A 17,341-nucleotide genomic window follows, 5' to 3' on the forward strand; every position below is an offset into this window, starting at 1 on the left:
TACTTTACTTTTTACATCTTAGCACCCATTCTGTGGGGCAAAAGCTTTATTTTATTTACCGGTATATATTTTTTAATATTCCTCAATTATGCCAGGAGTGGATTGATTAGAAGTTTGCATAGGAAAAGGTACAGTTCATGGTCAATATATTTCAAAAGAATAAAGTCTTGTCTGTTAAATCATGTAATGGGCCAACCAACCTCCCACAGTATTTTTTTAAGATGTCAACTCCATAAAATCATGGAATATCAATCTGACGCAGTTGATGTCTCGATAAATTATCAATGTGTTCGATAAATGAAAGAGTTTAAAAGTGTGTGACATGATAAAAACAGGAAACTACAATGTTATTTAAGAAATATATTTTTTTCATGTTTAAAGGGGCACTCCACCACTTTTCAACCTATCTTCATATAATAGGTCCTCACTAATGTTCATGATAAAATATCAAAAAAATTTTTTTACTCAGTTTGGGTCTCATAGGAGAGCTGTGGGTGGGTCAAATCCTTCCTACCGGTGACATCATCAATGGGAAATGCAAGCTAATAGAAACTGCAGGCTTTCTATTCCTGAAAAAGTTGCAATGTTAAAGTGGAAGCCATTGTTCTCGTGATAATACATTTTTTTTCAAAAATATTATTTAATTTTTTTTTGTCAAACGATGATGTCACCGGTAGGAAGGATTTGACAGCTCTCCTATGAGACCCATATAGACTGAATATATTTTTTTTTGCTATTTTATTATGAACATTAGTAAGGACCTATTATATGAAGACAGGTTGAAAAGTGGTGAACTACTCCTTTAATAAATAACACATTACATAAACTCTCTTTAACTCAGACCTTAGTCCCTTTCTTTTCTTTTTTTTTCTTTCGGGTAAACGAAAGAGTTCAGCGCGTGACGTCACACTATTGTGTAGTCCCCGCAGCCAGCCATGTTTGTAGTCTTTCGGCGATCCGGTGGCTCGAGCGATCTTTGTGCGAACGAAGCTGAAGGGTTTCCCAGCAGCAGAACAGAACAGGCAGTCGCAGTTAGCAGCAAGCAAAGCAGCCACACACAGCACAGGAGAAACGCTCCAACATTTGAGCATCTGACGGTTTTATTACGGGAAGAACGTCCAGAACGGTCTTAAAATGGTAAGAACGAACGCCTCCATTTCCCCGAACATAGCCGCCGTGCTGCGTTTCCCTCCCTCCCGACGGCTATCTGACAATTTGAACACATTTAGCATTTTAGCCTAGCTAGCTGATGATGATGATGGCTAGCATGGCTAATGCTAAATGTTTTCCTGACTCATTACTGAGTAGCCCAGGCTGCCATTTTGCACCACCACCACCACCAACACCACTGTCAGCTGCTCTGCCACACGGATCTAGGTTTACTGTAGAATAACATTGTTGTGGTGTTACTGGTGTATTTTCTGTGATTGGGTTTTTAGGGAGCTCAGTTGGCGTAGCGACGTCTGATAATCTGTGTCCAGTGGTGTAGAGTAACTAAGTATAATTACTTAAGTACACATTTGAGGTATTTGTACTTTACTTGAGTATTTCCAATACCCTTACTTCTACTCCACTACATCAGTGGTTCTCAACCTTTTCAGGCCGTGGCGTGACCCCCAAAATAATCACATTTTAACTGGGGACCGGCGGACCCCCCACCCCCACCCTGACGAGCACTAAGAGTTGACATTGCATTTTGTATAACATGGTCCTATTGTGAAAATAGCAGATCTACATGTTCACAACGGCGTTGTGAGCATGTAGATCTGCTATTTTCACAATTTCTGCCTCTGATATTTGTCAATTTGGTCAATGTTTAATTTGTCATTTTAAAGGTATTAAAAAGTCCTCAAATTGTCACTTTAGAAATACCCTCTATTCACTTAAACTTTATACTGGTTTGTTTACAGTTGAGTGAGAAAACACACTAATTTAATCATCTGGGGACCCCCATGGGGGTCCTGACCCACAGGTTGAGAACCAACTGCACTACATCTCGGATCCAAATATTGTACTTTTACTCCACTACAATTATTTTGAAACTTGAGTAGATTTTGGATGATTATTGTTACAAAACCTACATTAACCAGCCCTATATATAAACATTTTGGCCCCCCAAAAAAGCAGATGCATTGTGAGCTTGTAGATCTGCTATTTTCTAAATATTTGAAAACTTGAAATTCTATTCTCTTCATTCTGCATTATGAATACTTTTACTTTTTGTACATTTTGATACCAATACTTTTGTTCTTTTACTCAACTACATTTTGAATTCTGGACTTTTACTTGTAACACAGCATTTCTACATTGCAGCATCGATACTTTTACTTCAGCATAAAATAAAATGTGAGTACTTTTCCCACCACTGCTGCTAGCTACACGTAGCTAGTTCACCAAGCGTCTCTCTCAGCTAACATTGCCCAGCAGATGGATAGCTGCTGTTAAACAGGGCTAACCGAGGCTACCATGCTATTGCTAGCCAGCAGAAATGCGACGCAATGTGTATCACCTCCGTCACAGAGTGACAGTAACGAGTACAAAACGCTCTTTATACTTGTATTATGCTAGGATTGTGCGGTGTACCTGGCGTCTAAGCATCCCAAGACAATGTAGGGCAAAGCTGAGGCACTTCATTTGTTTACACTTAACTGTCCAAGGGTAAACACTAAACAGATTGTGGGGTTTGGACTATTTTAGGTCAGTGGTTCTCAACCTGCGGGTCGGGACCCCCAGGGGGGTCCCCAGATGATTAACTTACCGTAATGTGCAACATAGTTTTTTTTCACTCAACAGTAAACAAACCAACATAACGTTTAAGTGTATAGAGGGTATCTGCACATTTATAAAGTGACAATTTAAGGACTTTTTAATACCTCTAAAATGACAAATTAAACATTGGCCAAATTGTTAAGTATTAGAGGCAGAAATTGTGGAAAATTGCCGATCTACATGCTCACACACATGCTTGCGTTGCGAGTCGTTGTGAGCGTGTAGATCTGCTATTTTCACAATAGAACCGTGTTATACAACATGTAACTCTTAGTGCTCGTAGGGTGGGGGGGTCCCCAGTTAAAATATGATTATTTTGGGGGTCGCGGCCTGAAAAGGTTGAGAACCACTGCTTTAGATCATGGCTCTGTCTGAACCTGTACCTGGGTCTGAACCATAACCCTTTTTTAGGTCATGTTGGCTTCTTGGCTACCTGCCCCGGCTCTCACATCCTTACCCTTAACAAGTTAGTCGACATGTGTAACCAATACCTAGACCTTACTGGAAATGGATGCAAGACTTGCTCAGATAGTTGCTGGAATTCTCATAACACATCTATTGTGTGAGAGCACGACAAAGTATGTGAGATACCTGACTGACACAATAACCTCTGGTTTATTAGGCCTTTTGTAGTTTCTCAAGTCTTCTGAACTTCTAATTAAGACTGTCTATGTATGAGCTTGCCTTTTATATTGGCAGCAGTCTAATTCTTTCAGGAAATATAGCCACCTGGCTGCATGTTTTCTTGAGCGTTAGTCAGTCTGCAAGTCTGTGATTAGGTTTGATTTGACATGTAGTAACAGGCTATGTCTACCCTGAACATGTCTTGTGAATGGCTGTGTCTGTATGTGCTATATGTGGGCCTTTGGTGTGGGACAACATTGAGTCATTGACTACACTAATATAGAAATTAACATGGGTATTTTACAAATTACAATTGATGCTACCGTAGGTTTGACTATGTAATAGCAGTGAATGTGTTATCTTGTTATATGGCGCTTTTTCTCAGTTATGTTGGAGAAACTATTACAAGAGACTGTGTGTGACAGAATTTTGAAGCTCACAACGCGTCACGTTGCTATGCGTTTTAACTGATTTTGTAGATCGGTGAATTCCGGTGGTTTTGGCCCCGATCCGCGTGTGTATCTGTCTGTGTACTGTACAGCTAATCTTGGACACCATTGGAGGGACTGGTGTCAATCAGACTTTTCATATTCCATTTTGATTGCAAATATTGTCTTCCAAAAAACTGCTTGTTGCACTCAGACAGGCCGAGCTTCCTCACAGAGCATTGCGCACACATAAGGATTTTATTTTTCACATAACTAAAAGCGCTCCACGGGTGTGCACGCGCCAAAGGTAGGGGCAAAAACAAATTCTTGGGCATTGAATGTGTTACAACATGCAGACAAACATCTGCGTTTTTCCGTCACACAGGACCTAAATGTAATTCTTTAAAATAAATTCAAAGTTAATGCAGATGTGATTAAGTGTGTAGGACACCTTTTTGACAACGGAGAAAATCTGACTCGGGTCACCAGTATCAGAGGTTTCTTGTTTTGGGATGTTGCACAGCAAAGAGCAGTGTTGTACAATGTTTTTGTGTCTGTACAACTAGGTTTACAGGATACACTCACTTAAAGACTGAATGTTTAACCTGACAGTGGTACTAGACTGCCTGAAGGGTCATGTGGTGACTGCGGTCTCCAAAACTATTACATTTCTTCCCTTTGGGAACACGAATGTGTACAGATTTTGCATTATTTTCAGTACATTTATTGGACAAGTTATCATGTTGGCTTTCTGTTTAGGCAACACTGAAGTACCCCCACCATCAAGCTCTAGGACTATTTTAAGGATATTTCTAAAGAAGTGTTTGTACACCCAAGCATGTGCTGTGCCAGATATGCTCTGTCGCAATGGGGTGCACCTACTGTAACTAACACTGGAGCTATTTCCCCTCACCACTGAGCATCACTCCTATTTGAAGCAGTCTGTGTTTTCCTCCAAACAAATACTGTTATGTTTTACCTGATGTGACCTGATGAGTGTGCATTATGTATGAGGTGTGGCGGAGTGAGTGAAGTCACAGAAGTTGCTGTGATTATGAAGTCGATCTTGGATGGAGAGCCTCTGGCGGGCCAATTTGCGTCTCTGTCGAATGCTGAGCGGAGGGAAATCGCAGGGTGCTTGTCCTGCTGTAACTTCTTGCTGAAACGTATCACCGAAATGTCCTGATGACATGTCCTACTTTAAACATCATACTGTTATACCTGATTATCTTGCTGAAACGTACTGATGAAATGTCCTGGGGAAAAACAAAAAACATCCCACTGATGGTCCTGACTCCTGAGACTCCTGACTGCTGATGAAACGGCCTTCTGAATGTCTTGATGGAACCAGGGGCATTGTTCCGCCGATTTAAAACGAATCCAATACGGAACTAAAACTTCCTATGTTTGGCCGCTAGTTGCGCTGTTTTCCCCCCACGAGGTACCAAAAAGAATTTGTCTACATTGGACCCCATTAGTTTTCCCCTTTGATTTTCTAACCTTAATAAACGTTGTCATAAATACTTTATGGTTCCTGTCAGCTAGTGAAAAACTCCCTTTCAATCACCATGATATGCGTTTTGTGCAAATATGGTCCCATTTATGTTAAAATTGTAGATACATTTGCGGGGGGAGTGGCCAACTAAACTGATACTAGCCGGCTGTGTTCTTCTTCGTGTGCTTTATTTCGGGAGGCTCAACACCACATTCTCCCATGTATCCCTGCGGTTCCACGTGACCGTTGGCAGCCAATAGCATTCCTTATGATTCCTGGGGTACCATTAAAACAATGATGGCGACACCCATACAAGGGACAAAAAAACGTCATTTTCGCAGCATAGAAACCAATGTCTTCTCATCGTCCATATTTGTTTTACAGTCTATGGATGGAACGTATCACTGAAACGTCCGCTGATCGTTCCTACTGGAAAGTCCCGGTGAAACATCCCACTGATACGCCCTGCCTCGGCTGCCAGATACTTGATCATCAGCAGGGACCCCCACAACCTGTTCATAGATTCCATATAGTTTCATCGTTTGACAGCACAATCATCAGTGTATTTTGGATCCATGTCAATTTGTGTTTTCAGACATTTAACCACTTAAACCGTCAACACATAATAAACTTGACCTTTCACTCCGTACATTGTCTGCTCTTTTTCCCCTCTACACCAAACCTCTTTGCCGAAAATAGCCGATCTACAAGCTCACAGGCGTTGTGAGCTTGTAGATATGCTATTTTTGGCCAAAGTTCTCAGAATATGGAGAACTTTGGCCAATAGGGTTCAAATGGTCAATATAAAAAAGGAGAAAAAAAGGTTTCTATCACACAAAAAATTGGAGGACCCCCTGTAGTAACTCTGAGGGCCCCCCAGGGGTCCCGGACCCCCTGTTGAAGGGCCCTAGAGGGTTCCTTCACCTTCTCTTGTTCAATTATTTCACCCTCACCAGACTTTACTCTAGGCAACGTTTGCCACCGTCAAGTTTCCGCCAAGAAAACATTTTATCTGCCAAAGAATACATTTATATAGGACATAATTTAATAGCTGTCACGTGCGTGTTTGCAGAATGCAGATACGTATAATGTAATGTATAATTATGGGCGAATGAACCAAGACCACTTGTGCTCAGCAGCGTCACCGGCAGGGGCGTCACACCAAATTCTGGGCCCTGGGTACAAGGATTCACTGCGGGCCCCCCATGAATGTTAACTATTGAAAAATAGCAGATATACAAGCTCACAGCGCGGCAACTTGTATATCTGCTATTATTGAAAAATCGTGAAAATGTGTGCAAGAAACCTGTGTCAAGGACCCCCAAGATGATATGTATTTGGCCACGGACCCCGATCTCAAAATATTTTGTTCCAGCTACCCCCAGAAGCAAAATTTGAGTTAGAAATGTTCGCTTAAAAAATACATATATTCAAAGATTTTCACACATTTTTTTCACAACTTTTCTAAAAATAGCAGATCTACAAGCTCGCAGCGCGGCACTCGCTGTGAGCTTGTATATCTGCTATTTTTCAATAGCTAAAGTTACTAGGGCCCCTCCACCTTGGGCCCCAGTAACTCAGTCCCACTTTCCTACCCCTTGTGACGCCCCTGGCCACCGGTGCTGATCAGGAACAGAGAAACGCAGCTGTGAAGCCTGATCTATGCTTCATTGCATGATGGTGTTGCACATAAAAAAACAGACCTACAAGCTCACAACATGATGGCCCGTGGGACGCGTTGTGAGCTTGCATGTCTTAGATTTTCGACATGCGATGAATATGCTGATCTAGGATCAGATGATAACCGCAGCACGACTAGGCAGCAGGCTGTCGGAATCAATAAGCTCACACAAAATTAAATATATCTTTTGTAAACTATGTATTGCAATGTTGTGTTACATTATCCAAATAATAGCCTAATCATATAATAGCATAGCGTTTCCCAGCCGGCCACTGTGTGTTTTATTTAACAATCAACTCAAAGTTCTATCGGTCAATGGCCAATATATATAACGGAAACCTTGCATCAGACATGTTATTGTTAAAGGGCCACTTCACCCCTGGGACAACCCTATCTTATTTTATTGTTGTTAGGGACACGATCAACACAATCCTGAGTTATTTTTTGTGTTCAGTCTGTTTTTTGAGATATTTTAGTATTCAGCATGTGCTAGTGATGCATTTTGCATCATATGATGCAAAACGCATCACTGGATGATGCAAAACGCATCACCAGTACATGCTGAATACTAAAATATCTAAAAAAAACTGACTGAACACAAAAAATTACTCAGGATTGTGTTGATCATGTCCCAAACAACAATAAAATAAGATAGGGTTGTCCCAGGGGTGAAGTGGCCCTTTAATAGCTTTAATAGTCTCTGAAAATATTGCAATTAAGTAAGCTTTTGTTTGTTTCTTTTTGTGTGTGTGTGTGTGTGTGTGTGTGTGTGTGTGTGTGTGTGTGTGTGTGTGTGTGTGTGTGTGTGTGTGTGTGTGTGTGTGTGTGTGTGTGTGTGTGTGTGTGTGTGTGTGTGTGTGTGTGTGTGTGTGTGTGTGTGTGTGTGTGTGTGTTGTAGGCCAACGTGTCTAGTCACGTCGCACAACAACCACCATAATCAGATAGGTCAGGCTCAGGTTGTTGTTTGTCTTCCCGTGAGCAGTGATCTCTCGTCTGTCCTCTCACTCACTCCCTGCCTCTACCTCCCACCTTTGCTTGATGAACTTTCTGTTGGGTAGAAGCCAGGCTACGGGGGTGACCTGACCACAATGCCAAGTTCCTGTGTTGCGGTGTGATAATGCAGTGTTTCCCAACCTTTTTTCTGCCAGGGCACACTTCACAGCCAAAACAAGATCCCAGGGAACACCTTTCATTGCCAAAAGATCCCAGGGCACACCTAGATATACGGTGTGTGTGGCTATGTTCAAGATGCTTGCCTCTTTCTTATATTCTTTTTTTTTTTTGGACAATGTTTTACCAGTTTTTATATAGTTTGATGCAGTAATAGTCTTTTTTTTTTTTTTTTTTTTTGACTTCGCTGTCAAATTTCAAAGGGCACACCAGAGCATCTCTAAGGGCACACCAAAGGTCCGTGGCTCACTGGTTGAGAAACACTGTGATAATGGATATAGAATTAGGGTGAGAATTTTAACAACGGCCACCAGCTACCAAATGCCGCATGGCTGCTAGGTTTGGCTACTCCAACAGATATGTTTTTGTAAGGGCTGCCATTGTTTGTTTTCTGCATTGAAAACACAGCGATTGTTCTTGTATCGTCATTAGACGGCAGTGTTCCTTTCTGTGCTGCTTGTAAACCCATATTGCCTATTTAAATGGCGACTTTCAAAGCGGCAATGTTGGCTGGTAAATGCCTTGAATTTCCCAGCTACAGTAGTTGGATGAAAGTCACTTTCTCTGATCTAGACAGCGCAAACCTTTTTTAAACAAACATCAATATATATATATGTCACACCCAGGGCAGCAAGTTTGTTTACTGTCTGGCTGCCTAAATATATCCCAGACATTTCCTAGAATGTGGCATGTTTCAGGGTCATGATGACGTTTGAACATTGCCCTCCCCACCCCAGGCCTTGTGTGCGGGAGGAGCTTGCTTGTGTTGATTGCAGGCATACACTTCAACTTTAACAAATAAGTCATTGGGAAACGGGGTCATGCTGTGATTGTGTTTGCAGCCTGCATACTGGAGGAAGCGGTAATGGTGTCGGATGCTGTGTCTGTCAGTACCTCTTCGGTGCACTGGCTTTGGTGTGGGTACAGTACCCGCAATCTGACCCCAGCGCTGTGGCGAAGGGCACCATTCTTAACTTATCAGAGGATGGAAGGGTCGCTGATGAAAAGGCATGTTTGTCTATGGTGTGTGTCTTGTGTAAGCAAGAGCTTGTGTGTGTGTGTGTGTGTGTGTGTGTGTGTGTGTGTGTGTGTGTGTGTGTGTGTGTGTGTGTGTGTGTGTGTGTGTGTGTGTGTGTGTGTGTGTGTGTGTGTGTGTGTGTGTGTGTGTGTGTGTGTGTGTGTGTGTGTGTGTGTGTGTGTGTGTGTGTGTGTGTGTAAGGCCTTACCTTTTTAGTCCAGTGGCTACAGAGAGGTATTGTCTTCCCCCCCAGTTGCCATGGTAACTGTGGGAACAGCACACTGTACAGGTGGGATTTGTCTTTCAGTGTTATGCGAGCATTATTTGATGTGTGTGTGTGTTGTAATCCAGACACAGATATACTTTAGGTATTGGAGAAGTCTAGCCTATAATGAGGAGCTGTGTGTGATCTAGCCAGCCAGCTGTGTAAGTATGCTATAGGCTAACCTCTGCATCAGAAGGCCACGGTAAACCAACTAGCATGTTAAATCGTAGGAAACAAAACACTAGCCAAAGCCTGGCAGATGTTGTGATTGTGCTGATAAAATGGCAATTTCCTCCAGCAGCCACTTGGCAAGAGCTAAAAATAAAAGTTTTTTTCCCACGCTGCAGGTCAGCAAGCAGTGGGCATACAATGCCAAATTCAGGACACTTATGGACAACTTATGGACACTTATGGACAACAAAGCAACTGCGCCTGTGAAAATTGGTGTCATTAGGAATGCAAATCGATAGGCAGTTCCATAAGGCTGAATGTCCACAGTGCTAACCCATGTGCTTCTACGTATGCATGCTTGTTGCCTTACATGTAACGGAAGTTTGTTTTTAAGACACCAGACTTGTAGAAGAAGGTCTGTCCGTCTGGAGGTAATCTTACAAACCACTTGTGCACATTGCCATTGGGTCAACTAGAGTTAGGGGGGCGATTTCCCAGAATATTCCTATTGGCCACTTCAGCCCAAAGATCTCTGATAGATTCACCCATCTGGTAGGAACGTGACTGTGCTGTCAATGAGCAGAGATGAGGTGGCAGACTCTTTCTGTGGCCTGCACCCATGCTATGCACCTCTCACTGACCAAAACGTTATAAGAATTGTAAAACATAGCACTTATAGGATATTCTTTTCTGGAGTAGGCTAAGATCCCAGCAATGAGAAGAGATGATGTGATGATGGACAAAATAACCAAGTCTTACCGCTGTGTGATAATCACCCAGTCCCCTCTCTCTCTCCCCCACATAACTATATGGACTCACAACGCATGTGGGGCTGCGAACTTACACTTTTAATCGCACCCTTTATTATCCATCCTTTGTGGAATGCAGAGAAATTTGAATGACAGCTGTCTGTTAAGAATTAAGTGCAGGATCTTATGAGACTGGGGGCATGCGTTTCTGTGCAGTCAGTTTGCAATGATCAGCAAGGCTTTGCATTCTATATGCCCACTTTGTCCAGCTTCTATAACCAGCTACTGTAGGCCTGTTCTTCTAAAAAATTAAATAATTGTATTAGACTCTGGGTAGGCAAACTGACCTGGCAAGGATCTGCGCTCAGAACGGAGAGCACATTAACATTTCTAGTTTGAATGCTCTTTTTAGTGACTGGCTGTCGTTGATAATCTGGACAGTACGATCCCCTCAGGTTGGGGTGTGTGTGGGGGGTGGGGGTTGGGGGGAGATCCAGTCCAGTGCCTCCAGAAAGATGAGGACAGTATTTTGATCATCAACTTTAAGGATGTGGTTTGAATCGTGGATAGTCAGGACATGTATCTGTTTTAGTTTGTGTTTCATGGAACAAATGTAGTTGGTGGAAATTAACAGAATGTCCTTATAAGTGTGTGAGGTGTTTGAGTGTACGCGTATGTCTGTGCAGAGATTCTAGTGCCACAAGGCTTAATCCAAGTCCTCACTTGCCTTTCAGGCTGTAGTGAAGTTTCCCTCAGGTCAAGTCGGTGCCTCTCTGCACCTGTCACAGATGAGCGGTGCTTTACAGTGCATTGATTCATACTTAGAAATGGGAGAGGAGTCCCTTCTTTATGTGAGGAAAGACTTGTAAAATAGGCAATATAGACAAAACACTGTGACCGATGTGGACTGGTGTGGACTGCTGCTTGAGTACGTGCATGTGGGTGTACTGTGCAGTGCACAGTGTGCTTACGTATGTGCGTGCAGCATGCACGTCTAAATATAGCCTCTGCTGCTGACTATACCAATATGGGTCATAAGCAGAGCGCCGCCACATGCTCTCTGTTACTGACCAATTTAAAGACACACTGACTTTACCTCACTTTTAGTACTGGACAGAGGACCATCACAAAGTGATCCTATTTCCAAATCTTTACCCTGATTGTTCTCCTTTCATTTCAGTGTTAACAGACGATAACGGACACTTTGCTATCTATATGTATTCCAGGAATCAATCTCTGCCTGTCTAGTCTTTGCATATCTTTAGAACAATTCATTCTAAAAGTGAGGTAAAGTCGGTGTGTCTTTAAGGGGTGGCAGTGGCTCAGGGGTAGAGTGGCCGGTTAAAGCAGCCGGTTGGGAACCGCAAGGTTTCCAGTTCGATCCCGGGCTCCCCCAGAGTTGGTGTCCTTGAGCAAGACTCTTGCCAGTTATTGCTCCCGATGCGCCATCTGTGTGTGAATGGGTGAATGTAATGCTCAATATAAAATAGATAAAAGTGCTATATAAATGCACCATTTACCATTAATCCAGTTGACTTGATAGGTGTATTGCTGAGGAGGACCCAGGGAAGTGCACTGTCGAGTCTGTGAAGGTGATCAGCACAGTCCTGTACAACTGGCCCGATCTGAACGGCCACACATTCCCATGTGCCCGAATAGGTAGTCGGGTATTGCAATAATACAGTGAATTCCCTGTGTCCAAATGGACCCATAATGTATTATACACTTTATGTGTTCACTGTTGTCTCCATCAGAGTGTTCCTTACTTGTCTGTCTGTCTCCATTCTCATTATACAAGTCTTTTGAAATGTAATTGCATATAATATTGTATTGTATAAAGGAGAATAGGCAGGCAAATCGTAAGTGAAGTCCAAACTCTTATAATGAAAAAAATATTGCTTAATTAATCCACTGAGTGAGGGGAACCATTCAGAACAGACTGACTGAGATACTTGGAGATAGGAGGTTTCTGTCTGACAGTGACGAATAGTTCAGGTAGTACCCCTCTCTCTCTCTCTCTCTTCCTTCTCTCTCTGGTCACATCCAGTCATTGGTCTTAATAGAAGGAAATGCGTTACTAAATGTAGCTCCTCCACTGCCTTTGTGTCAACAACAATGAACACTCCCATCTCTCTTTGTGTGTGTGTCAGTCTTTCTGTCTGTCTCCCCATCCCACTGTGTGCCACTGCTGCCCGTCATCTCTCTCCTCCTCCTCCCGCATCTTCTATTTTGTTGCTTTCAGGTAGAAACCTCATATGTCCAAAACACAACTTTTCAGGATACAAATTCAAAAGTAACAAAAATAGCAGATCTACAAGCTCAAAATGTGACACATTTTGAGCTTGCAGAACGGCTATGTTTGCTACTTCTGTGGGACACAGACCTGTAGCATGACAAAGTAGGGTGTTCATTTTCAAAGAAACAACAAAAATGTGAAGATAAAAGGTTTCTGCCTGACAGCAACGATTTCGCTCTGCCAATCATTCTGTCTCTGTTTCTGTCTGCCATTGTCCCGCTGTTGGTCTCTCCTATTGCCTTCAGCATCCCTCTTGTCTTTCCTCATGTTTTTTTCTCTGTCCCATTGTTTGTCACTTGCCTACGTGTCTTTATTTCTGCTGCTAGTCTTTCCCCCCCTTTGCCCTCCTCTTTCTCAAAAAAATGTTGACGCTGCAAAGTGCAAACACCAGCATTCCTTTATTTATATTATACTTCCTCCTCCTCTTGTGTTCGAAACTGCGTAGATGAAATTACAGCTTTGCTTTTTAATCACTTAAGACCTTATGTCCTGTTTTGGGCAGTGTCATTGGTGACAGTATAAAGACTGACAAGCAGTTGCTGTTACTGATCTATTATGTTATTGTCTCCACCAGTCGAAGGCATGGGGGAGAGTATGTTTTCGTCTCCGTCCGTCCGTGCGTCCGTCCGTCCGTCCGTCCGTGCGTACGTCCTCGCAGTTTGTTGCCACCTAATCTCTGTCGCCGTTGACCCGGTCGCTGCCAAACTGAGCGCACACACTCCCTGGATGCCAATTCATTTTTCACATGGGCCTGTTCTAGCGCCACCAGGAGGCCAATTTGAGCAAAACTACCTTTTGTCCAGTACTCCTACAGATTTTGTCCAAGAATCACGCAAATCGGTAGACAGTATCTCTACAGTCATGTGATTGACATGGATCTGTCTGATTGTCCATATTCCATCCTGATTGGCTGAGATTGGCTTTCAAAGTTTGTAAGATCGGTCCGTTTTGGACAAAATGCCTCAAATCACAAACGCAGAGTGCAATTAACATGAAATCGCGCACACACGTTCCCACTAGGCTGAGGAAGAAATGCCACTTCAAATATTTTAAATCAGCCTCATGGTGGCGCTATAACAGTCCAATTTGTGGTTTTACCTATAACTCCACCGATCATTTTCACTTTGTAAGCGCACTCCCTAGAGGCCAAGGAAAAAACCTTTCCTTGCATTTTTCACATCAGCCTTTTATAGCGCCACCAGGAGGCCGACTTATGTAAGACACATTTTTGGATATTACTCCTTCAGATTTTACCCACAATTAACACAAATCAGTACACAGTATCTCTACAGTCATATGATCAAGACGGATCTGTCCCATATTAAATATTCCATCCTGATTGGCTAAGATTGGCCTCCAAACTTTGCAGGATTGATCCGTTTCGAACAAAATGCCTCAATCATGAACACAGCGTGCAATTGTAATGAAATTGTGCACGCACATTCGCAAAAGGCCAAGAAATGTTCAAATCAGCCTCATGGTGGTGCCATGAAAGGTCTAAGATTGGTGAAGAACACATGCCACCCTTTTTACATTGGCCTATTATAGCACCACCAGGACGCCTGGCCTGGTGGAGACCTGTGCTCGGAAGAGCACTGCTTCTAGTTTACAATGTGTTTACAGGCTGGGAGGATGAGTGGGACAGTGCAGGTTATATTAGCAGGTCAGAGTTCATTGCTGAGCACTCTAAAGGTGTTATGGGCCTAGTTCGACCAAACCTCTGGGACAGGAGGTGTCCATGACAGTCCGGGGGACATGGAAATGAATATGTATTCGGGACAAAAAAATGTGTCTCCCCAGGACAAGGTCGAGACAAAGAGGATCTTTAGACAGCATATCACTGTCACTGTGCAACCTGTCCGGAAACCCACACCATGAGACCACTGCATTTGTGTTGTGAGATTAAAGATGATAATGTTAAGTGCAAGCACAGACACACTTTTAAAAGAGAGCCGTAGTATGAATTAGATTAGAATATAGCCTGTCTACACTATATTATTATTACATTGATCGTTTTCATGTTTCACCTTTGGCATCTTGGTAAAATTATCACTTATTTCCACCAATAATGGTATTTTATTATTTACACCAATAATTGTATTTTATTAAACTCTGAATAACAGATCTCAACTCCTCTCAAATGAATCTCTAGATCTTTGCAAGTTACAGACTCCTCCAACTCTTATAACCGATGCATTGCCTTCCGCACTTCCCATTTACCTTAATTGCTCCAACACTTGTGCAATGTGCATGGTAAATCATTACCCTGTAACAACTCCTGCCCCCTTCTGGCAGTCAGATCTTGTATCAGCGTTTCTTCTTTTTGTGGGCACCTCCATTGAGTCCATTCACAATATGAAAATAGAAAAGATGGCCCAAGCATATTTACGGTTTGAACATAATAGGCAAATGGATAGGATAATTGCGTCACATAGTGTGCTTTGGTAAACCTGTCATCCAAGACCAGCTGTTCTCAGGGCAGCACTGTTGACAGCCTATCGTACTCTTAAGATTTATGAAGAAACCGGGTCTTTCTTGATTTATGATGTAGGTCAGTGGTTCCCCACTCCTGTCTTTTACATTTTTGGTCAAAATGGGGTGGGTTGGGGAATGGGGACGGGGCTTTGGGATGACGATCAGGATGCAGATTACTCAATTCCATTGTTTATTTGTACTTCAAGTGATCCAGGAGTGAAGTTGCACTTGATTTTAGCTGCCCTGGATAGGAGCTCAATTACAGTTCTCATACCCTGGCTGAGACTGTGCAGCGTTTTATATTGGCTGTGACTGTGAGCAATAGGGACTCGTTTTGGGAAGGGAGTGAAACGTAATGCGTGGGGAGAAACATTTAAAATGGTGCCATGGCATTGGTCCGACATTTCATTGTTCATGATTCCCATTAGTCAGAATCTGGTGAATGTTAACCTGGTGAAAATACTATGCCTAAACCTAAACCAAACCCTAACCTCAGTGAAACTATGCCTAAACCTAACCCAAACCCTAACCTCACTAAACCTAACCCTAAAACATAACCCTAACCAAATTAGGACTAATGAGATGTAGGACTTATGGGCAGTCCCCTTTATGGGGTAGGTTATCTTGTAAATCAGTGGCACTGGCTCTCAAACGTTTTCATGTCAAGGACCCCCGAATTAATATGTATTCGGCCGCAGACCTGAACATTATTTATGCCAGTGAATCCCCATATACAAGATTTGTGTTGTTAAAGTGTTTCAAAAATATTTCAAATTCTTTCTCAAGATTTTTTTCGAAAATAGATCTACAAGCCCACAACCCTGGATGCCCCCGAAGGACCCCTGGGTGTACCCAAAACCCACTTTGAGAACCTCTGTTGTAAAGCATACAAATACGCCTGAGCACAGTCCTGAATCCAGTCTCAGGACTTTAGGTTGAACCGTTATGGTTAAAATATCTGAGCATGGTGGTGGCTGTCTTATTTCGGAGTGAGATTCTTCAGATGTTTTCAGTGGTTGTAATAATAACAACCACTAATAAGCTTATCGGAGAGACTCGGATTGGAGCCAAGCAGTAATGTTAACAATATGGCCTTGGAGCTTATACTAACTGTAGTTTATAATAAATGTGATTATTATGTGAGCAGCCCTGGGAAGGAGGAGGAAGTAGTACAGTGGACTAATCTGCAATTAGCTTGGTGACGTCGGGGTCTGGTCGGCATGGCTACCATCAGGCAGTGAGTCAGGTGTCCCATGGATAAACCCTTCCTGCCTGCTTTGTACCCACACACACTGTCTGTCTGTCACAACAACTACTGTATAATAGCAGGGACCCCCACAACCTTTTCATAGATTCCATATAGTTTCATCGTTTGACAGCACAATCATCAGTGTATTATGGATGCGTTTTCAGATATTTAACCACATGAACCGTCAATACTTAATTAAGTTGACCTTTCACTCTGTACTTAGCCTGCTCTTTTCCCCACCTCTTTGCCAAAAAACAACGCCTCGCAGTGCGATGCGTTGTGAGCTTGTAGATCTGCTATTTTTGCCTAAAGTTCTCCGAATAAGGACACTAGGGTTCAAGTGGGTAATATAAAAAAGGAGAAAAAAGTTTCTATCACACAGAGATTTGGAGGACCCCCTGTTGAAGACCCTTGCTTCCAAGCATTGAAATTAATTATCCAGATTTACTAACCCCTTTGCTTTTTGATCTGTTGTGTTTTCTCCCAGGTCATCTGAGGAGGCGTACCACCAACTGAGGGTTGCTGTTTGGCAGAGGGCCTTGGCAGACAGCACCACCTAGGTGCGTGGAGGAGGGTACTGCAGCCTTGTCCTTTTCTCCACAAACCAAAGAGGGCCGTCTCTCCCCGAAAGTGCCTCCGCTGCCAGATGGACACCACACCCTGAGAGCAGCACGAGGAAAGAACCACGACGAGGCGAGGGGAGGGTGGAGAGAGAGAGAGAGAGAGGAGGCTAAAGGAGGGCATTGTAGGGAGACGGAGAAGGCCAGGGTGAGAGAATGTCGTCCAACCGGACCCAGAATCCCCATGGACTGAAACAGATCGGGCTGGACCAGATCTGGGATGACCTGCGGTCCGGGATTCAGCAGGTGTACACGCGGCAGAGCATGGCCAAGGCTCGCTACATGGAACTCTACACGTATCCCCCACACACACACGCTAATAACTGAGGAG

General features: G+C 43.0%; 1 protein-coding gene across 1 annotated transcript in view; it reads left to right on the forward strand.

The window, feature by feature from the left end:
- Window positions 1-1,003: 1,003 nt before the first annotated feature.
- LOC308307108 (cullin-1-like) overlaps window positions 1,004-17,341 on the forward strand; it is a 53,323-nt gene continuing 36,985 nt past the window's right edge. Inside the window, exons 1-2 of the mRNA XM_080752252.1 lie at window positions 1,004-1,137; window positions 16,878-17,306. Coding sequence (XP_080608378.1) covers window positions 17,167-17,306 — 140 coding nt within the window. The 5' untranslated portion in view covers window positions 1,004-1,137; window positions 16,878-17,166. The remainder of the gene's footprint in view (window positions 1,138-16,877; window positions 17,307-17,341) is intronic.

The sequence above is a fragment of the Nannobrachium achirus genome, assembly GCF_963921795.1.
Source record: "Nannobrachium achirus genome assembly, chromosome: 21".
Taxonomy (NCBI): domain Eukaryota; kingdom Metazoa; phylum Chordata; class Actinopteri; order Myctophiformes; family Myctophidae; genus Nannobrachium; species Nannobrachium achirus.